We start from the raw sequence: 22514 nt of genomic DNA, 5'->3' as shown, positions 1-22514 counted from the left end.
GAGCGCTACAAGGCACGTTTGGTAGCCAAAGGCTACACCCAGCAGTATGGTATCGACTATGAGGAGACATTTGCCCCGGTTGCTCGTCTCACCTCTGTCCGCTGTCTTATCGCCATCGCTGCCGCTCGTCGGTGGCCCCTACATCAGCTTGATGTCAAGAATGCGTTCTTGCATGGTGATTTATCTGAGGATATCTACATGTCTCCTCCTCCTGGTTTTCCTACCTCTTCCAAGGTATGCAAACTTCGCCGTGCCCTATATGGTTTGAAACAGGCACCTCGAGCTTGGTTTTCGAAATTTAGCTCTGCTCTACTCCAGCTTGGCTTTACTTCTAGTGATCATGATTCGGCTCTCTTCCTTCGACGTGGGTCAGCTGGAATTACTATTTTATTGCTTTATGTGGATGACATGATTATTACGGGAGATGATGCATCAGGTATCTCCGAGTTGCAAGCTCATCTAAACCGCCACTTCGAGATGAAGAGTTTAGGGCCTCTTCGGTACTTCCTGGGACTTGAGATCTCCGACACCTCCGACGGATATTATCTCTCTCAAGCCAAGTATGCCTCCGACCTCCTATCTATTGCCGGCCTCACTGACTCCAAGACTGCTCCTACACCTCTTGATTCTGACTGTCGTCTTACTCCGATGGACGGCGTTCCCCTTGATGATCCGACTTTGTATCGTCAGCTAGTGGGAAGTCTCATCTACCTGACTGTCACTCGACCGGATATTGCTTATGCCGTCCATATCGTCAGTCAGTTTATGTCTGCTCCTCGGACGACTCATCATTCTGCTGTCCTACGGATTCTCCGGTACGTCAAAGGTACCCTGCTTCATGGACTTCATTATTCCGCTCGATCCTCCTTAGTTTTGACCGGGTATTCTGACGCTGATTGGGCGGGAGATCCCTCTGATCGCCGCTCGACCACCGGGTTTTGCTTCTTCCTTGGCGACTCGCTTATTTCATGGCGCAGCAAGAAACAGACGGTTGTCTCCCGGTCCAGTGCAGAGTCTGAATATAGAGCCCTTGCGGATACCGTTGCTGAGCTTCTATGGCTTCGCTGGCTTTTGGCTGATCTTGGAGTGCCTCAGCCCTCTGCCACTATTATCCATTGCGACAGTCAGAGCGCCATGAAGATTTCGACAAATGATGTCTTCCACGAGCGTACGAAGCATATTGAGATCGACTGTCACCTTGTACGTCATCACGTTGCTCATGGAAGCATCTCCTTGTCTCCTATTTCCTCTGCTGATCAGACGGCCGACGGATTCACCAAACCTCACCTTCCCGGCCGTTTTCAGTCATTTTTGAACAAACTCAAGTTGGGCTCCACCGTTCCACCTTGAGTTTGAGGGGGGATGTTGATATATATATAGTATATATATATTTTATATATTGATATATATATTCTACCTAATATATCTCTTGTATAAATATAATATTGTACCCTAATTGTGTTCAATGAAAATAGAGTTTATTCCATAAATCGTAACATTGAATATATCGAATTCATATTATGTTCACATTACAAATTTTATTATTAATAATATATAGATTTTACTTAAATTTAATATATTATTATTATTATTATTATTATTATTTTAAATTCATTCTAAAATTTAGATTTCTTCTTTCTTCTATAGGTGTATGATGTTATTATGTCATATTTCTATATGATTTCTTATCATTTATATAGATATATTTTTTGTTACATTCAGAATTTTCTCAAGTATACATTTAAAACTTAAAATTCTTAAGTTCGATCTAAACAATCACCAATAAAAGGACAGTGTAAATATATGCTGCTTAAGACATGTTAAGATCATGTAGCAATAAGCAAATAGTCATTTGCGTTACAAATTAAATTTCATTACAAACCAGTGTAAGGGATTGCCTCTTTACACAATTTCTAAAACATAGAGTTTTTTACAAAAACTTTCAAGATTTATTTTATTTTATTTTTAAATATCTTTGATTTTGGCCAATTTTTGTGTGTATTTAATTAATTAGACAAACACCACCTTCAGCGAATTAAAGCAATGGAAGGGGAAAACATATATGGTACATAGGTTTCCGCCGTATAAGATTGTAAAGCAAGGCAACTACTTAATTGGTATAAAGGAAAACAAGGTTAACATATTTATTATAATGTCCCTAGCGAATTAGTTAGTTAGATGTCATTAATTCATAATTATTTACATTCTAAAAAAAGAATGGGAGTCACAACTAATTGGAGAGTCAATTAAGTCTTGGAGAAATAATTAAGTACAGAGACTCATGCTTAAATATTTATATTTGTGTATATAAAATAATTAAAATTGACTTGGAAAATTAGATATAAATCAATGATTCGATTGTAATGATTTTTGAAATTCAATCGAAGAACTAAAGGTGTAAAATAGTGAATTCGGAAAGAATTGCATCATAGACACACACACACATATCTATATATATATATATATATATATCTATTGAAAAAGAGGGACTAAACAAGTTCTAAGAACTTGGTATACTTGTAATTTTTTTTGTTTGTCATTAGAAAAAATGCCCATATGAGCATACTCTATTTGTTAAGAATGGAGTTTGATCTTCTCACAATTTATTTGCATGTGGAGGACTTGATGTTCACCAGAAATAATGCAACTAAGATTGCTGATTTTAAAAAGTCCATGATGAATGGGTTTGAAATGTCTAATCTTGAACTTATGCATTATTATCTCTGCATCAAAGTACTTGGATAAGATGATGGGACATTTCTTCATCAAAGAAAATGTGGGAGAAATTCTGGATAAATAGAATGTAATTCTGTTAGTACTTCCACGGAGGGTGGCATGAAATTGCACAGAGATATTGATGGGAAAAAGGTAGACAACTTGTGGGGAGTTTAATATATATGTATATATATGTATTACAGTAACAAGAAAGACAAGATATAATGAATGTATGCAGTAAGTCTAGTCGACAGATATTTGGAATATCCCACATAGATGAATCTATTGGCTGCAAAACAAATTCTTGGCTTTGGATTACACTTTAAGAAAGGGGAGCAAATCTCTACTGAATTGATGGGATTCACTCACTGATAGTGATTATGCTAGAGATGCAGATGAGTGAAAGAGCACTTTTGATTATGTCTTCATTCTCGGCACTTTGTGGACATGAAAGAAATAGCCAATTGTCACCTTAATTATCTAGCACACAAGTTGAGAGTTTGTTGCTTTGCTGCTACTATATGTGCTTGTCAAGTTATTTGTGGTTAAGAAGAATGGTTGAGGAGGGAGGGGCATATATGCATATCAAGCAATCTAATTAAATCTAGAGCAATAAAAATTATGTGTGGCAATAACTCCACTATCACGTTATCAAAGAATCCATTATATTAGAGCAATACATTGTCGATTTGGTGCATTGTAGGAGTGAACACTAGCTAGATTACTAGTATATGAAGCATTCATGAAGCTTAGTGAACTCGATTTGAACTGATGATGTTGGAAACTATTGGTTTAGGCGAATGATTGATTGTTAGAAGAGTGGATACATTCATTCATTCTAATCCGATCCCAGCTAGTTACGCAAGTTTGGTGTTTAGTGCAGGCTCTTATCAACCCGATCACTGGAATCCCAGCTAATTAATTTTCATGTAATTAAAGAAAATGAAAGAATAGGACCCAATTAAAGGGTAAGGGTTCACATAATAAATTGAATTATTTCAATTATGCTGCGATGTAACACATCAATTGTGGATATATAGTTGTGGACACGATCATCCATCATTACATCACAGGAGTAGCTAGCTAGGGGGAACGTGCTCATGTGTGTTTGTATAAATTAATTACTTCATAACAATCCAAGCGCATTAAGACATACATATATAAAATATAATTATTATACACAAAAATCAAGTGTTCTTTAGAAGGTGAAAATTGCAAAAATAAAAATTATTATTACTACACGAGGAAAGGAAAGGGAAGGATAGGGTAGGATAGGATATGATAGAATAGGATAGGATAGATAGACGACGGATCGGTCCAAATTGACAACACTAGAATTAAGTGAATGAAGGTTACTTTAACCGATTTTTTCATTCAACCAAACAACCGGTTTTAGAAATTGATTGTAAACTGTGCTTCCAACTCATGATCATGTCACCCACAATGCAACAATCAATTCCATCCGTTCCATCAATCTCTCATAAATACTCAATTTCATCCAAACAAAAGGATCTTCAATTACACACAAGTTCAATTCTCTGTACTAATTTTTTGTTTTTTTTTCAACTATATAATAATTTAGATTTTTATTTTTTTTCTCCAACAATAAAAATCAAATTCAAACTATTTGCTCAAAATTTTCTATTTTATTTTAAATTTATAGTTCAACAGTAATAATATAATATATTTAATATACATAAACCATTATTTTTAATTAATTCTAGGGGCGGTGCCTTGAAAGACCTCCAAATGGAGCCTAGCTAGCGAACTAGCTAAATCGAATCATGACAAGAACGTTGTGCCGTTTGATATATATACACTCCCTCAATCCCCTAAAATAATTATGTTACTAATTTTTATTTTTATTTTAATTGTAGGTTAAACTTATGTCTAATTTATTTATAATAAACTTTTGTCCATTTCAAATTTTATTACAGTTAATTTAATAAATTGATCTCTATTTTTTTTTTATTCCATATTTTTATCAATTTTTTAAAAATAAATTTTCAATAATACATCACATTAATTAGGTTGTACTTACCTAGATTAGTATCTGTGCACAAATAAATTTACATAATTTTACTAGATGACTGGAATATATATCTATAGGGGATCAAATTAAAGGACATCAATTAATTAAGTTAATATATATTTTTAATTACATGTCGAAAACATTAATTTGAAATCCAAAAGCATTGACATATATCTCCGATCGATCACGTACGCACAACAAAGTGACGAGGTAGCTGCAAGTTAGTTAATTAATTAAGGAGGAGGATCATGAACATGGTCATGATCGATATATCCTACCCAGCCCAACAAATTAAAACTACCCAAACCCTTATAATGAATTAATTAATTAAGAAGAAAAACAATGATAATAATTGAATTAATTAATTAATTAAAATGAGAATGGGATTAGAATTGAGGAAGAATTAGGCAATAAATTAAATAATAAATAAATTAATTAAGCAAGGTGTGGGCAGGCATCATCCAGTCCGGCCGCCCTGTCCATGTGAAGAGGAAGAGGAAGAGGAAGAGGATGCACAAATGCGGACGCAGATGCAGATGGTGATGGTGCAGTACTACAATTCGTAATTGTGGGTTCCTGCAGATCTAGCACATGATATGGGAAGTAGTATTGATTGTAGTTGTTCATGATGTTGTTGTTGTTGTTGTTGTGCAGCAGCAGCAGCTGATCATCGTGCTGGTTGTGGTGCATGAACAATCCTCCCTTGTCTCCCTCCCCGCAGTAAGAATATTCAAACTCTTCCAGGAAACCCCCGGCGCCTCCCCCCCAATTAGTCGCGCTGGCACTGCCACCGCTACTCCAGATCTCTTCTGATTCGTCGTCTTCACCTTTTATGATCCAGCTCCCCCTCTCCCTCTCCCTCTCCCTCCTCCTCGTCCTCCTCCTCAGCTTCCTCCTCCGGTCGTCGTCGGCATCGGTGGCGGATGGCTTCCCAGTCAGCCGCTGCACCAGCTCCCTGAAATTCGCTGCATCCGTCTTTATGATCTCCGGCGCGAATATGTGAATGATGCGAATTTTGGGCTTCGCTGCAGCTGCAGCTGCACCTTTGGATATGCCGGCGTGCGACGACGACTTCTTGTGCAAAGCCACATGAGCAACACCTGCTGCGGCGGCGGCGTTTGGGCCGCGGATCATTCCTTGTTTCTTCCTCATCACCCCTTGTGTTTCTATGCCGCCTTCCATTACGTACTGCTTTTAATTATTTTACCTTCTGGATTAAGCAGCTGTAAGCGTGAGCGAGAGAGGGAGAGGGAGAGGGAGAGGAAGCCGGACGGAATTTGATATATATATGTAGAGTTGGTGGGTGGGTGCAGTTGTTACTTACTGCAAATATATACTCTCCCCCTCTATATATACCTACAGGCTACATCTATGCGCATAAGGTTATAAGCCTGAGGGCTTAATTTGTTTAATCATTGGGCAACACGGAATATATTTAGCAATTATATATATAAAGATATATGTGTGTGCGCCTGCCTGTCCGCCTGTCTGTCTGATTGGAGGCACGGAATGGATGAACCCTAGCATGACATATTGAAGATCTACAGATGATGGAGTCAATAAAGTAGTATATCTGCGGATCAAACAAACTAAATTAATGGCCCCCGCCAACTCCCTTTAATCGATCTGGAATCATATAATATATTTTGTATCTTCTGTACAATCCCATCCATGCGTCTCTCTCTCTCTCTCTCTCTCTCTCTCTCTATATATATATATATATATACACATTCATACATACATACATACATACATATCATCGTCGTCATTTTCAATTAATTTACTATATAATAATATAGACGTGGGGCCGGCCATCAATTTTTAATATGTCCACTTAGATACACAATTAATATTACTACTACTGTTATATATATAGATATTGGATTGGGGTGAACCCTTTTGGTGCACAAGCATATATTAGTTGCCAACTTGCCCGATTAATGATTACATACATTAAATATTTTATGTTAGTACTACATACTACTGTTGTACAAGTCATCCAATACAATATAATAAAATACAATGCAATACAATACAATGTGCGTGTATGTATGTATGTATGTATGTATTTGTTGCTAGCTAGCTTTCGTTTTCTTGATTTGGGGAAGACAGTTTTTCTGTTTAAATCATTGGTGCAGGATATCTTCCATCTAGATCGATCCAACTCAAATTGGGGACCTGAGTTTTATTGTTATTATTTATTTATCCTTTTGATTTTAAATATAAAGGGGAGTTCAGAGTTGAGTTAAACCACTATAAATACTACTACTCCTCCTCCTACATGTTTGTACTGAAATCTATGACACCCATTCATTATAATTATTGATTCTGAAAGGTACTGATTTTCAGAGCCTGTCATATGTCAGGAAAATAACACCTAATTTGATTTGCTTCACATGCACACGGACATGGCAATCGTATAATCTTATTTTAACTATTACAATTCTCATTCATTGATCAATTCGTGCAGATAATTATGCATTTTTAACTTAACTTGTATTGTTATGTTTTAATTATGCTATATATATCTTCATAGATGGCTAAGTAAATTAAAGCTTGGTTGATTGTGTGTTTCATTTATATATATTATATTTATGATTTATTAATTTTGTATTGAGACCAAATGATATTGTTACAATTTGAAAAAATTGTGAAAATTGTATAATATTAATCATTAAAATAAGGAGAAACAGACTCAAATTTAAATAATTTAATTTAGAGATAAATCAAATCTAAATTTATTAAATCTAAAATTGAATATTTAAAATATGTCAACAAATACTGTATCTATCCCAAATACACCCGTATCTCCTTAGTATCTTCAAAAGAAAAAAATAAAAATAAAAATTCAACAATGTTGAAGTATCAGAAGTTGAATACCAAGCTATCGTGTAGACTAATACAGAAATTACTTGGATACAAAGCCTATTTAGAGATCTAGGTTTTAATCATAATAATGTTATTGATGTCTTTTGGATAACACCGTCATTTTTCAAATTTTAGCTAATTTTTTTTACAAACAAACGGAACATATTGAAACTGATTGTCACATAATAAGATACTAAATTATAAAAGGGATAGTTGCTACTAAGGGTGTGTTCGTTTGTAGGACTTACACAAAATTCTACTATTCATCCAAAAATTTCCCTCCAAAAACATCAAATCAAACACCTATTTTTTATTTTTTATATTATATTAAAAATCAATTTTACATTCAAAACATCACATCAACACCTATTTATATCACATCATACAACTATTCAAATTCAAAATTTTTATTATTCAAATCTCAACTCAAAATCCAAACCCCCAAACAAACACACCCTAAATATATGTTCTCTTGAAAGACGAAGTGCAAAATTTAGATAGTAAATCGATAACTCACTTATGCAAACTTAATAATTTGTTTGATGTTTTTCAGGTTGATCCTTGAAATAAAAATGTGTGAAATTTGAGAATACTTATACTATTAGGGTCTTAGTGCAGGTTCTTCACTACTCATTGGGCTTGGTCTTTGGGCCCATCCCAAGTATATATATTATGCATATATATATATATGTTGATACACATACATTTGACTCATCTATCTCTACTTACGCACGCTGCCCCAGTCGACACTATGATCAATTTTGCGTTCATTTTATTGGATTATTCTATCATTTCTAGTCTTTTATATATGATGATATTTTTGGCAAATTAGGTCTGACAATATTTTGTTATACTAAGCGTTCCTTAAAAGACGGCGCCCTTTTATGGGTGTAGCTATTTGTACCATTGTGATCTAAGGAACTGCTACCTCCGTCCCGTAACGATGTCATGGTTATCGTAGATATTAGAATTTAGGATAAGTATAATAAACAGATAATTAAGAATGTATTAGTGAAAATAATTATTTTATAATATAAATAATTATAAATTAAGTTTTAATTAAAATTAAAAAATTTGAAAAAAGATTAAAATGTAAAGGAAAGTGATTATAGTAAAAGGCAGTGTGGACATGGTATTATTTAAAACCCTTTGTTATACTCCATGCCATTTGAAAAATGTTTCAACGGAATATATATTTGCGTCACTCCTTAAAATTGTGCTTTTAGTATGTTGTGTGTTGATTTCCAACAATAATATATATATATATATATATTCTCCCATTACCAAGGAATGAATATTTATTCATATTCTCGTATCTGTTGGCGTGCGGGTGTACTTCTTCATATTCATCATTCTCATATATATATATATATACACACAGCAGTCCGAATTAATTAATTTGCATATAGTCAGTCGTAACGAACGAACGAACGAACTAAAGGCGGTTGTTGTACCAGAAGACGCCGGCGCCCCCCTCCTCCTCCGCCGCCTCCACGTAGATGCACTCCCTGGCCTCCCTCCACACCGCCTTGTACACGGGCGTCCCGTCGAACCGGTAGTACTCCCCCAGCACCGGCTTGATCGCCTCCGTCGCCTCCCTGGCGTGGTAGTGCGGCATCGTCGAGAACAGGTGGTGCGCCACGTGGCTGTCCGTGATGTGGTGGAACACCCCGTTCAGCACCCCGTAGTCCCTGTCCACCGTCGCCATCGCCCCCCGCAGCCACTCCCACTCCGACGAGTCGTAGTGCGGCAGCGACGGGTGGGTGTGCTGCAGGTACGTGATCAGCACCAGGAAACCGTTCACCACCACCAGCGGGCCCCCGTACACGCGCGCCACCCACCCCACCCCCCTCGAGACCGCAGCCCGGTAGAGGCCGTACCCCACCGCCGCCACCCCGGCATCCGACGCCAGGATCTGGAGGCGCTCCCGGTCGGAGAAGATGGGGCTGCCGGGGTGGTAGTGGCTGGCGAACCGGCCGTAGGGCCTGCCGGAGGCATTGAAGGCCAGGTAGAGAGGCCAGCCTAGGGCGAGCTGGAGGAGGAGCGTCGCCATCCTCCCCGCGGCGTTGTTCATGTACTTGGCGTGCCACCGGAGGCTGGACTTCACCCTGGGCACGAACACCTCGTCGCGGTCCAGCGAGCCGGCGTTGGAATGGTGGCGGCGGTGGCTGTACTTCCAGGAGAAGTAGGGCACGAGGAGAGCGGAGTGCAGGATGAGGCCGACGGCGTCGTCCACCCAGGGGTAGTCGCTGAAGGCATGGTGGCCGCACTCGTGCGCGATCACCCAGACGCCGGTGAGCACGCAGCCCTGGCAGATCCAGTAGAGCGGCCAGGCCAGGAGATGGAACCGAGTGGTGGTGGTGGCCGCATAGTACAAGGCAGAGGCCACGGCGAGGTCGCACGCCACGTAGGAGAATGAGCGGCGCAGGGACCGCTGGAAGCAGTGGGGTGGGATGGCCTTCTTCACCTCGCCCAGCGTGAACGGAGGCTTTGAGTGAGGAACCCGCGGCGGCCGGGCTGCTTTCTTGCCGCCGGCCACGACTGATATTCGGCCTCCGGCACCCATCGTGATTGTCCGGCGAGGCAAACCCTGCAACTCAATCTCCAAGTTGCCCAAGTAAATTAAAACGATTGATTTACAACTTGAAGGAAAAAAACAAATAAAAATAAACACTTTTGCAAGTTGCCTAGGAAAACAGTATGAAAATACTACCACTATACACACACTAGTAGTAGCAGTAGTCAGGCAAATGAATAATTAACAGAGGCAGAGGCCCGTAAGAGCTGAGCATGGAATCCTTGGTTGGATTATTATTAGCAGCAACATACGTTGATCATTAATTATTTAAATAATAAAAGCGTAGAAGAAATTAAGCAGAAGGGTCGGTGTGAACACATTTTCACGAAGCAAATTGATTAAAACGTACAACACACAGACAGCAGACGCCAAGGAATTAGGAGCCGATCTTGCATGCATGCGTTCAATCGGAACTAAGAATAAAATGAAATGATGTAGAAATTGACCTGATCTGAGGTATAAACAGCCGCGGCGGGAGGGAGGGGAGAATTGCAAAGGGCGTGCAGCGGAGGGATGGCCACAGCCGCAGCAGCGAAATGCCGCTGCCTGCCTGTAGGATCTCGCCTAATTTGCGGGGGGGTGCAGAGTGAATGAATGAGCGAAACGTAGTTGCGGGGGTGGTGTTATTTATTATGCTTTTTTCTTTCAAGATGATACGACACGATACACCCTCTTCCCTCTGAAGGGGCCAGTGTCATACTTATGTCATTGTTATTGTTCCTATTGTAATTCTCTCTTGTCAGCTAGCTTTAACCAACCCTACACGACCGTTAAGTACGCATGTATTCTTTTATACTACTACTACTATAGTATGTCTCATCCTGCACACCGCACTATCGAGTTGTCCATCCAGGTTCACTTCCTTAAACCAATAGCAATATAATGGCCTTGTGTTTTTAATGGAGGCTTTCTTTAATTAGATAGTAAAAAATAAAATTACACACTGACTTTATTGTTGTGGGTGAAAAATAGCAAGATTTGACAACACCTTGTGCAGGTGAGACCGTGCTTATGCTGTCTCACATTATTAACTTTTGTTTTAAATCACTGCATGTTTATTTGTAATAATTTGAAAAAATTAACAAATAAGCACCTAGTCAGCGGACTAGGCCATTTTTTTTACCTTTGCTGTTGCAGTTGGTCTTAGTTACTAGTACAAATGTATGGAAGTTCCATCATCAGCTATATGTGAAAAAGAAAAAGCTCAATCACCCTGCGGTGGTGTAAGATTAGACGTGAGGGGGGGGGGGGGGGAGAGAGAGAGCGAGAGGGAGGGCCTAGATAATAATACATGACTCGATCAATCCTTATCTTCTGCACTGTACGTAGGTTATCGCTTCGATGTATATAGTAGTATTATTATTATTGACCGGATGGGGATGGGGATGGGGATGGGGATGGGGGTGGGGGACGAGAAAGCATCCATCATCGTCAGCAGCAACGGTGGTTGGCAACCGACACCTGTTGGACACTTGTCAATGTGTACTACTATTCCATTGCCACCTGTCCCTGCAGCCCATGCCTATTTATAGCCTTGCCTCTCTACCCCCACCCCGACCACCATCCAAGCAATTGCTGCAATCTATCCGTGTATTGTATTGTGTGTACCTCCGACGACGACAGGAAAGGAGGAAGAAGGAAGGAAATTGAGCAGTAGTATATCCACAAGACAAGACAAACGAGTTTGAATACTGCAGGCGGATCGGATCGGATCAGGATGCAGTCGGCGAAGGAAACAGCAGCCAACACGGCGGCTTCAGCCAAGGCTGGAATGGAGAAAACCAAGGCCGCAATGCAGGAGAAGGTTGGTTGATATGTTGTACTGGATCTAATTAATTAGAGAGAGACACACACAGACAGACTATAATGGAATTGAATTGAATGCAGGCCGAGAGGATGACGACTCGAGACCCCCTGCAGAAGGAAATGGCGACGGAGAAGAAGGAAGCCAGGATTGAGGAGGCAGAGCGGCAGAAACAGGAAGCACGCATGCACAACACCGCCGCTAGGCAGGCTGGAACTGGAACTGGAACTGGACCAGGACCCACCCTCGGCCAAGAATACACCGGCGGCGGCGATTATACTGGTACTGGAACTGGAATGGGCACGGGAACGGGGCTCCATCCATCATCAACTGGACCAACTGGTCTACACCAGACGGGGGACATTGGGGGCCGCCGCAAACCGGATCATCATCAGGACCCTCATGGCCGTACTGGAGTTCGGGGTGGCTACGGGGCAAGCGACACTTTCTAGACACAACACAGGACAGGACAGGACAGAGAGACAAGAGTCATGTCCATGTTTATCTAGTTTACTCTCTTGCAAGTTGCAACCCACCTACCCAGCTAACATCAATAAAACAGTAGCAGCAGTAATAAAAACAGAGATTGTTGAGGAGATTAGTAAGTAGCTAGCTAGGGATGTCATGTCCCGATCTAGGTCTCTGATCAGCTGGCTTCTCAATTCAGTTCTCATGTGTGGTTTCTGTAATGTCCGTCTCCCCTTGCCTTGTCTGTGTTGTGTTTGCACTACTGCTTAGTGCAGTGCAGGCACCGACCATCGTCTCATGTAATGAATGCAACTGTGTTTTGTTTGTCGTTCTCTAGCTCTCAAATTTCGATGTGCTACTATGCTAGAACCTGACATATGCATGAAGAAGAACAAGAAGAAGAAGAAGAAGAAGGAAGGAAGTCGTCTGCATCCTTTGCGATGCGTGGGTGGGTTCGGTTGTAAGGAGGCGGGGGGCAACGGAGTGAGATAGCATCAAAAAACCTGCTTCTGTTTTTTTCTTTGCTTTATGCACACATCAATCAATCAATCAAACAAACAAACAAATGCAATGCCGCTGCCTTTAATTTGGTGCATATTCTTGTATCAGAACGCGCCATTGGTGCCATTGCAGGCAAGCAAACAAACACTCGAGACAAATCTTATAGACAAGCACGCACAGGCACACTAATAGTGCATGCACGTGTGTTGCATAAAGACAATCTGCAACGACAGAGAGAGAACGAATACAAGGCCACTGGCACTGCCATCCCCCACCCGAAACTGCAAAACATCACCATCACCATCACCCATCATGTTGGGGAGTATTTTATACATCCCCATTTGCATGTAAGAAACATACACGACCAATGATAACACGTTTATCCAGTGTCATAATAATAATAATAATAATAATTATTATTATTATAATAAATATATAGCGAGTGCACTAAACACCAATCAACATCAACAGCAACAGCGGCTACTACAAGCAACTCCTATCCCAAATCCCCCAAAATTCTTGTTTCACTTGTACTTCCTTCCCTCACATCACGTCACCTCATGTCATATCATATCATATCATATCCCTGCTGCTGCTTTCCGAAGCTCACCTAATCCATGAGCAAAATGGCACTTGTCCCCAAACGTGCACGATCCCTTGGAGAAGTTCTCACAAAGCTTGGTCTTGAAGTTGCTCCCGGGGGCATGGCCCTTTGTCGCCCCAGCCCCTCCTCCTAATGCTGCTGCTGCTTTCCCGGTAACACCACCACCACCACCACTTGCCGATCCAATACTCACTATCAGCTCCCGCACCATTGCGCTCGCTTGCTTAATTTGCTCAAAGCTACCCTCAAGTTCAATGTTTCTGAGATTCGGATCTGTCTCATGCTCTCGGATGCCTAGCTTTGCACCCGTTTGCCAGCTTATCTGCTTAGAATTCACTCCGCCCTTGCCGATAATAGCACCAACTAGAGAAGCATCAACACTGATCTTGGCGGTGGCTGAGGCGCCAAAAGTGGCAGCGAGTCCCGGCACTACTGGCTCCGCTCGAGTGCCAAAGCGACCAGGATGGGCTCCAAGGACACGAGGTTCCTCTTGAGATTGTATGATGGGTTTGCCAAGCTCCCACTCTCCATGAGCAAAGTGGCATTTATCATTGAATTTGCAACCTTCTGCAGTGCCATATTTGTTGCATAGCTTTGTTTTGAAGCCAACTGCAGCTGCACCATTTTGGACAGGCAATGGCCCTGGCCCTGCTGGTGTCCTGGCAGCTGGGGCTGGAGGGAGATTCATCAGCTGGGCTACAGCATTGTAGCCACCAGGGTAATAGTGAAGAAAGTGACAATTCTCACCAAATGGGCACCCAGCCATGCTGCAGAAATGGACAAAAATTGAATCATAAAATCCCATGCATATGTTCATATTGCACATATCCAATCATGGACAGACTTTGCATTGGCCAGAAGTTCACTCAACACATCCCAATGATGCAACACACAAACATGACAAAGGGACTTTTCTTAGGTGTACAGACAAGAGGAAGGTTTAGAGCAAGAAAAAAATAATAATGAGGAAATAAAACCCGCAACGTGAGCGAATGTGCAAGCCAAGTGAGGTGTACAACTAAAATTTCAATCTGAAAAATATTCATTCTTTATAAATTTAATTGTCTTCAAAAAAACTCATCATTTATATGGTAATGCCCAAAGTTATATCTCAAAAATAGTAAAAAAATGACAATAGTATGGAAAAAAAAAAAGAGAACCGGTAGCTTAAAATGCTTGATCAAAAACTAAAGACACTACTTCATATGGTGCCCTCAGCCTTCACCAGCTTAAAATGAACATGACCATCTAATGACATTTTCAAATTTAAGTAAAGAATGATATCCATTTAACTCAATGAGATTTATCCCATTATACTTCAGTTGTAGTGTTCATCAAGCGGAAGTTACGGAGACATTCTAATTTCCCAACTCACTCTCATCAAATTTGCACAAAGGCAAATTATATATGTTTCCCCTAGAAACAAAATTCCACATTACATCATAAATACTAGCATATATAGACATGGGAAGGTGATATATTTCATATGCACAAGAGACACTCTCAACCCCTTTGATAAAAGTGCCTTTACTTGGGTAAGATTTACTGTACATATATATTTTATTGCATGTTGAATAATTAGGTTCTTTACGGAACAATGGGTTTTTTAGAAATGTTTAAAATCAAAATTGGTCTAATCAATTATCCCATATGCATTTTACAATTTTTTAAGAGTATTATACCATACTTAGTTGTGTCAAAAAAGAAATTGTTGCTTAAATAACTGCACTATCAACAGTGAATGATTTGAAGTTATTTAATAACAATCAGTACTCGTGGATGATAAATTATACGAATCTCCTCGTAAAATAATCTAACACATTGAATGATAAAGTTATGGTGTTTGTAAAATAATTTAATGGGCAGAAGGCAACAGAAGAGCTTCCTCAATGCCATATATCCAAAAATGTATTCGTAACTTTATTCTATTAATAGAAGAGTTTCAGAGTTCAAGATAAACTAAAGTTTTCAACGAATACGAACAAAACTTTCATTGTTGGGCATTGCAAATATACTGCTACCTCTGCCATCCAATTGTTTGCTAATTTGACCGCATTTGAACAAAAATACGTAAAAATAAAAATGTTTATTTTTTTTAGGTAAAGAAAAAGTAGAAAAATTTATATTTTTTTAGAAAAAAAAAAATTGGATGACAAAAAAAATTGTGAAAATAAATTTGAACGACGAAGAGAGCAGTTCACAAAAACAAAAACAAAATGAAACTTATAGGTGATTAGCCCTGGTAAATATCATAAACATTAAAATTTTAAATCTTATATTAGGTAGGTTGAGATTTGAACCTGAAAAACTTCGTGCAAGGCTTCAATTTGCTTCCTATACCACTTGATAACGAGTCCATTTCTGTTGCAAAGCATTTAATTACTCGTTTTCAGTTGAGTTCTCCATTGATTTTAACCATTACTAATATAAATGTCTGGAAGATGTCATGTTTATTTACCAATGCATCAAGCATTTTCTACTACGAAACTTAATACATGCTACAGGATAAATCTTACCACCAATCTCATGCGTTTATAAGAGAAGAATAGCCAAAATATTTTCACCCTTAACCAAATCAGTAACAAAACAAAGAAAGATCACTCTTCTCTGTGTGTGTGTGTTTAGTTATTGCACACTTTTGGGTAATTGCTCCAATAATTAACACTTGAATGTCCGCTTCAACATAATCTTTTAGGAAAACGCTTGACTTAAATAATAGTTGTTTCTGCGTTTTAAGGAAAAACTAAATCATGGGTCTATAACGCACATACACTGTATGTGACGCAGGCAGAAACACGAACTTGAGATCAATCTTATATGTAATTATGCAAGCGATGAAAAAAAAAAAAAAAGTACAGATTAGTAGCTCTAACGAATCTACACATCCAACTATGTAAACGGAAAGAAGAATAATCGAACACCTGGCTTAGATTTCTTGAAACCGCCATTAACATTAAGATTAAATTCGCCTCTGGCTCTCTTGCGCGCGTCCATTGCCTCTAAGCTCACAGATCGAAGTTGATACAAATAAACAAGATCCAACCAAATAATCAAATTTGAAGTTCAGAGAAAAGGGGAAAAGTAGCAGATTCAATTCGAGAACGGAAATGAAGAAGTAATCCGAAAATCTACGATAGACGGAGCTTCCTTATTTTGCCAGCTCCTTGGGAAAAATAGCCAATTAGGGTTTTGTCACAAGGGCAAAAGGCGAAGTCGGCTCGGCCCTATTGGCTTTCGATATACTACCAGGAAAGGATGGAAAGCAAAGCAGATTGAATATGGTTAGTCAGTCTTACCGGGTTGGGTTGGGTTGGGTTGGGTTGGGTTAGGGATCGGATATTTCTCGAGCATTAAATGCAGTTAAGAAATCGGGTTGGATTCCGCGCGAATTCTTCTGGTAAGCAGCCACGTGCTCGTCATGACCCTGACCCTGACCATAACTGAGATCTACAAATCACGTCGTCACGTGCACGGCCTGCTATGGGCCTTACAGATAGATATAGCCCCTCTAAAATGTCCTTTCCATTTATTTTGGGCCTGAGCCGACTTAATTATCTAAAAGCCCATTACCATGACATGACATAAGAGAGGGAGGGGAGGGAGAGACAGAGAGACAGAGACAGATAAGGTCGTAGTCAGTCAGTTGTATTGCGGATGCGATGGGATGAAATGAGATACTCCTAGTTGACAAAAGAGTCTCTCTGTCCTGTCCTGTTGCAGAAAAAAAGAAGAAGAAGAAGAAGAAATGAAAAACAACAGCGTACACTGCAGAGCAATGAGGCAGCGGCACAAATCAGTCCCATTGGTCAAGTTTCTGGTGGCATTGCTGTTGGTGTTGCTGATGATAATGTCCTACGACCACATCAAAAAGCATCACAGCGGCGGGGAGGGAGATCAATATTGGAGCAATAGTCTTGTAATTACTACTGCTTGTACTCCTCCTCGGCTAATAATTAGAAGAAGAAAGCTGTTGCTGGTCTCGCCTGCAGGATGGGTAGTGGTGAAGCTGAAGCAGCAGATGAATAGTCTGGGGAAGGTGAAGGTAATTATTGGCGGGGAGCAGCCTCAGCCTCAGCCTTGGGGCAAGACAGCCGTGGAGCAAAGCTTGGGGAAAAGGCCGCTCAGCATTCCCAACCCTACCCACAATTGATCCATTCATCCATCCATCATCGCCTAATTCATTCTCTTCCTGCTGCTCCTGCTCTGCTTATGGAATCTGGACGTGTGTAGATACAAACAAACACACACATATAAAAACTTCTTCCAAACTAAATGATCAATCAATGTAGTTAGCATTCATTGAATATTATTACTTGCGCTGGCTGGCTAGCTGCTTGAGAGATTTCTGAATGTTTATAACTAATTATGGATTAATAACATCGATTACATAGATGATCGAGATATGTTGATACAAGGCTGTATGAACATATACGATCACATGAATGAAGAAAGATCACAATGTATGTAGTGTGTTTCATTCGTTCAGTCAGTCACTTTTTACCTTGGTATTTCTTCTCTGGTTTGAATTAATTGAGGAGTTTGCAAATAAACATATAGCAGTAGTATTACAGTTGTAATATAAGCTAACTAATCTAAAACTAAGGAAGGAAAGCACACTTAAATCGTCCTTATCCAAAACACAATTATTAAGGATGGAAATTATTAAGTTGTAAGTACGTAATTGGTAGTATTAATTAATTAGCTGCAGTATCCCAAAGAGAGTGGAGATTAGCGACGGATCATGCATGCACATATGTATATCTATATTTTATAGTTTGTGTTTGGAAGGAAACAACAATGGTTGTCTTTGACTCTTTTGTCTTATCCCTTTAATGATCCATTATTGCGAAATGGGTCTGCTGGCCAACTGCTACACGTGAGGGCAAAAGCTAATCTACCACCACCACCGCCACCATCACCATCACCATCACCACACGAATATTTATTTGTGAAAACTACTGATTGACTACGTACTCAAGATACTTGTAGTAGCAGTAGTCTCTGTAGTCTGTACAGACACAGAGGGAGAAAGAAAGAAAGAAAGAAAGCGTGTTATTGAGAACGCGCGTTTGAAATTTTAGCTTAGCATAACTAAGAGAAGAAGAATCTGAATCTGAATCAAAATCAGAATCAGATGCTTAGTATTTTTATTCTCTTGTTGGTGATGGATAGACAGATAGATAGATACAGTGATATGGCGTGTATATATATATATACATATATATAGTAGGTAGCTTCACTTTCACTGATGTTTCCTTGTCGTCATCCATCCACCCATGAAACAAGATCTCAACTTTAAATCTGGGTGGGTTGACAGCTTTTTTATGTATCAGTCAGTAAGTCAGTCGAGAGTGTGTGTGAATCAGTGTCATCCGCCATGTGTGTATGTATGTACGTACTAGCAATAGCATTAGTACCACACTGCACAGGGGGAGGAGCGGAGGAAGAATTCAACAATGGAAGGAAGAATTAATAATGAAATTTTGCAGTAATAGGATTATTTACAGCATTAATCAGTAGTAGCCTAGTAGGGATAGCAGAGCAGGGTTAGAGACGGACACACATACATACATACATGATATTGATACCGGACTGTCAAGACTAATGACTAATAAAGACGCACACAATATATTGTGAACACACACACACACGGACACAGATCAAGAGAGTTTGAGGTGACAGACAGGAAGAGAGAGAGACTGAGAGGCCGGCAGCGCAGACGACCCACCCTGACCCGGTCCCCAACTTTCATTTCATTTCAGGATAACTAACTAACGAACCCACCCTACTCTGCAACATTGATTTCCAGCCAGCGAGAGAGCTTCACATGACATGATGAACTCAACTGACTGACTCAGTCCACAGATATACTACAAATTAAGCATGCATGTATCTCTCATTAACTGACATAACTACTTTTAAATTTTGCTGGAGAAGTTGGAAAGAAGCAGTAACACAAAAACCACAATTAGCTTAGCTTAGCTAAGAAGTTGTAAAACAGTCGTGGGATGGGTGGATATTGGATTATATACAAACGGGTCCCAATATGAATCCCATTCCAAACTCCAAACACCGCACCACCACCACCCCCTCCCCCACCCAACTCAACTACTAAAAATGTAGGACTAATTATTATCATACGTGGAAGCTAGAAACAAAAAACCTTCATCCATCATCATCCATTTCCGATCGAGGAGGACCAGCAGTTAGTTAGTTACTTAATTACTTGCACACCAACGTATTTATTATATATGATGTATTATAATGATCCCCAAATATATACTGCCATTAATTAATTAATTAGCTGGGATTTGAATTTGAGTTGGCTAACTAGTTACTGGGGAAACCACCACCACCCCCATTACACAGAAAAGAGAAACAACCAATCCACCAAAGAGAAATCAAAACGAATTAAGGAGGCTAACAGCTAACTAACTTAATTGCTACTAATTATATATATATATGTGTGTGTGTGTGTGTGTGTGTGGGTGAGAGAGAGAGAGAGAGAGAGAGAGAGAGAGAGAGAAAGAGAGGAGAGGAGAGGTGAATGATCCGTTAGACACTTCTAGCCATCATTTCTTGAAACATCCTGTAAGACTCCTGCTTCTCCAACCTGAACTTCTCATGGCAATCAGCAATGAACAAATCAGCCAATCTATCAATCTCATTGCTGCAGGAATCCCTCTCCTCCTCATGGCTGCAGCCTCTTCCCCTTTCCTCCAGCCACTGCAAGTACCTGGAGAGCTCGGCTGCTGCTGCAGTCGAAGAATCCGAGTATTCTTCGTACCCGGGAAACCTCTTGGGCGACACGACATAATTACGATGGTGAGAAGCAGCAGTAGTAGTATCAGTATTCCAGGGGTCATGAAGAAGATGGTGATGATGATGATTGTCATAAAAGTAGTGGAGCTGGGTGGAATTCGCAGTGGCGGAGGAGGAGTAGGCGTAGGGTTGAGAAGAGCACCAGTTGTAGTAGAGCCTGAAGGAGCCGAAGAAGATGTTGTGGGGCTGCTTGCGCTTCTTGGCCTTGGTGATGGTCCCCAGGAAGGCAGCTGCATTAATGCCGCCGATGTCCTTGAAGAGGTGGAGGAGGAGCTCCTTGGCCTTGTGGAGGGCGCGTGCAATGCGGTACATGTGGGACAAGAAGAGCGTCTGGAGGAGCCCTTTCAGCTTCATGGAGGACGAGGAGGCCGGATAATTATTACTATTATTATTACTGTTGTTCTTTGAGGGGGTGGGAGCAGCTGCTTTAGCAATGGAGGAGTTGAGACTACTTTTGGGAGAGAAAGAGGAAGAGGGAAAAGGAGATGAAGAGGCACAACTAGAAGCTGCTGCAGGAGACGAATAATTAGAGGAGGGGGAACCTGCAGCAGCAGCAGCCATTATTTTTGGTGTGGTGTGGGGTGGGGATGGAGGAGATTAGTTAGCGGGGGGGGATGGATGGAATGTGCTTTTGCCGATATGGGAATTTAATTTATAGCAGCAGCAGCAGCAGCAGCAGCAAGAGGAGTGGATGATGATAAATTGATATTGATAATGATAATGATGTCTCTGTTAATTAGCTAGTTTGTGGAAGTGGAACCTCAACTCAAACAAAGGCTTCCATGGACATGGCCACCACCACCGGCCACTTGCCCAAATACATATCATCACTTATAGAGAAAGAATTCTTTGACATGAAAAAAACTACCCACTTTAACACACACAACTGCTCACTACTGCTGCTCGCTTGAAATATTACCTCCCTTGATTAATTAATTAATCAATTTCGATTCATTTCCATCGAATATGTATCATCCATCCTCGTCATGCATATACTCAGCAGGACAATAGTTTCGTTTTCACCACAAATTAATGTGGAGTGGTCCAGTCTACTAATATAATAATATAATATTTATCACCTTGTGTGTAGTTTTGTATGATGTTACGTATACATATTAGTTTGTAATTATATATATAGCATAATTTGGCAAGAAAGTAGTACTGTATTAATTCCAAGTCTTGCGGCTGGGCTTTAGGAAAAGTATGAGGAATTCGAAGAGATAAACAAGCCCGATTCTTCGCTGATATTACAAAACCAATGTCCTGCCTGCCTGCCTGCTACCTCCATTTTATTATAATTATATTACTACTACTACTACTATTTTTTATTTAATCTGCATGTCACTAATTAAATATACACACCTCTCTCTCTCTCTCTCTCTCTCTCTCTCTCTCTCTCTATATATATATATATATATATATACACATTATACACAAACACAAATCTTCATATGATCAGACAACTGCTAAAGAACGACACCCCTTTTACAATTTTATGCTTTTCAAAACTGGATATATATATATATGTATATATTCATGTCACATCTATCTCTCTCTCACACGCACATTTCTTGCACATTTAATTTCTCCCAAAATGTTTTGTTGCTTAAACCAATTATAATCAAGTGGGGTCTTATGGGATTATTATCATATATGTACATATCTTTGAAAATGGTATGTATGGCTCTGCTACCCATAGCAAATCTAGCTCTCCCTCCCTCTCTCTCTCTCTCTCTCTCTCTCTCTCTCTCTCTCTCTCTCTCTCTCTCTCTCTCTCTCTCTCTCTCTACATACATATTATATATATATATATATCAGGCTAGTAATTAATTTGTTGCATGTAGAAGCAAACGCCATTCCGATCCAGTGATATGATGCTGTGATGATTTGCTGGAAACTTAATTGGACTAAAGGATTGTATGCATGCATGTAGAAATTAATATTAATATATATATACACACCACCGGAGAGTGGGCTCAATTATTCAATTATATTAATTAATACTACTGTAATTACTTACAGACAAATCAAAACGCCGTAGAACACAATTCAAGCTGACATATCAAGTTTTAATTTGGAGTCTTATATCACTCTCCAAGAACTATTGTGCGTATATATATAT

General features: G+C 39.9%; 5 protein-coding genes across 7 annotated transcripts; 1 reads left to right on the top strand and 4 right to left on the bottom strand.

Moving 5' to 3' along the window:
* Nucleotides 1–5133: 5133 nt before the first annotated feature.
* LOC127265544 (VQ motif-containing protein 18-like) lies at nucleotides 5134–6084 on the bottom strand. Its single transcript, XM_051295386.1, has one exon. It carries the CDS (start codon nucleotides 5927–5929, stop codon nucleotides 5183–5185), a length of 747 nt encoding a protein of 248 aa, XP_051151343.1. The 5' UTR covers nucleotides 5930–6084; the 3' UTR covers nucleotides 5134–5182.
* Nucleotides 6085–8880: 2796 nt separating this feature from the next.
* Nucleotides 8881–11052, bottom strand: LOC127263751 (delta(12)-fatty-acid desaturase FAD2). 2 transcript variants are annotated; one of them, XM_051292963.1, is made up of 2 exons: nucleotides 10640–11052; nucleotides 8881–10217 (listed from the first exon to the last, which is right to left on the bottom strand). In XM_051292963.1, the coding sequence occupies exon 2, from the start codon at nucleotides 10179–10181 to the stop codon at nucleotides 9051–9053; it is 1131 nt and encodes a 376-aa protein (XP_051148920.1). In that variant the 5' UTR covers nucleotides 10182–10217; nucleotides 10640–11052; the 3' UTR covers nucleotides 8881–9050. The 2 variants fall into 2 exon arrangements, with proteins under 2 accessions (XP_051148920.1, XP_051148912.1); XM_051292955.1 differs by having other exon boundaries at nucleotides 8882–10205; nucleotides 10640–11051.
* Nucleotides 11053–11742: 690 nt separating this feature from the next.
* Nucleotides 11743–12797, top strand: LOC127263777 (protein LE25). Its single transcript, XM_051292997.1, has 2 exons — nucleotides 11743–11997; nucleotides 12081–12797. The coding sequence occupies exons 1-2, from the start codon at nucleotides 11911–11913 to the stop codon at nucleotides 12447–12449; spliced, it is 456 nt and encodes a 151-aa protein (XP_051148954.1). The 5' UTR covers nucleotides 11743–11910; the 3' UTR covers nucleotides 12450–12797.
* LOC127263766 (zinc finger CCCH domain-containing protein 14-like) lies at nucleotides 12643–16851 on the bottom strand. 2 transcript variants are annotated; one of them, XM_051292976.1, is made up of 3 exons: nucleotides 16492–16851; nucleotides 15871–15931; nucleotides 12643–14337 (listed from the first exon to the last, which is right to left on the bottom strand). In XM_051292976.1, the coding sequence occupies exons 1-3, from the start codon at nucleotides 16562–16564 to the stop codon at nucleotides 13545–13547; spliced, it is 927 nt and encodes a 308-aa protein (XP_051148933.1). In that variant the 5' UTR covers nucleotides 16565–16851; the 3' UTR covers nucleotides 12643–13544. The 2 variants fall into 2 exon arrangements, with proteins under 2 accessions (XP_051148933.1, XP_051148941.1); XM_051292984.1 differs by lacking the exon at nucleotides 15871–15931 and having other exon boundaries at nucleotides 16492–16849.
* A 2984-nt stretch (nucleotides 16852–19835) lies between these two features.
* Nucleotides 19836–21005, bottom strand: LOC127263886 (uncharacterized). The gene has a single exon (XM_051293174.1). It carries the CDS (start codon nucleotides 20951–20953, stop codon nucleotides 20126–20128), a length of 828 nt encoding a protein of 275 aa, XP_051149131.1. The 5' UTR covers nucleotides 20954–21005; the 3' UTR covers nucleotides 19836–20125.
* Nucleotides 21006–22514: the final 1509 nt, after the last annotated feature.

This window comes from Andrographis paniculata, unplaced genomic scaffold (genome assembly GCF_009805555.1).
Source record: "Andrographis paniculata isolate CXL003 unplaced genomic scaffold, ASM980555v1 Contig17END, whole genome shotgun sequence".
NCBI lineage: Eukaryota > Viridiplantae > Streptophyta > Magnoliopsida > Lamiales > Acanthaceae > Andrographis > Andrographis paniculata.
Note: the sequence above shows the minus strand (reverse complement) of the source record. Positions and strands in the feature narration are given on the sequence as shown.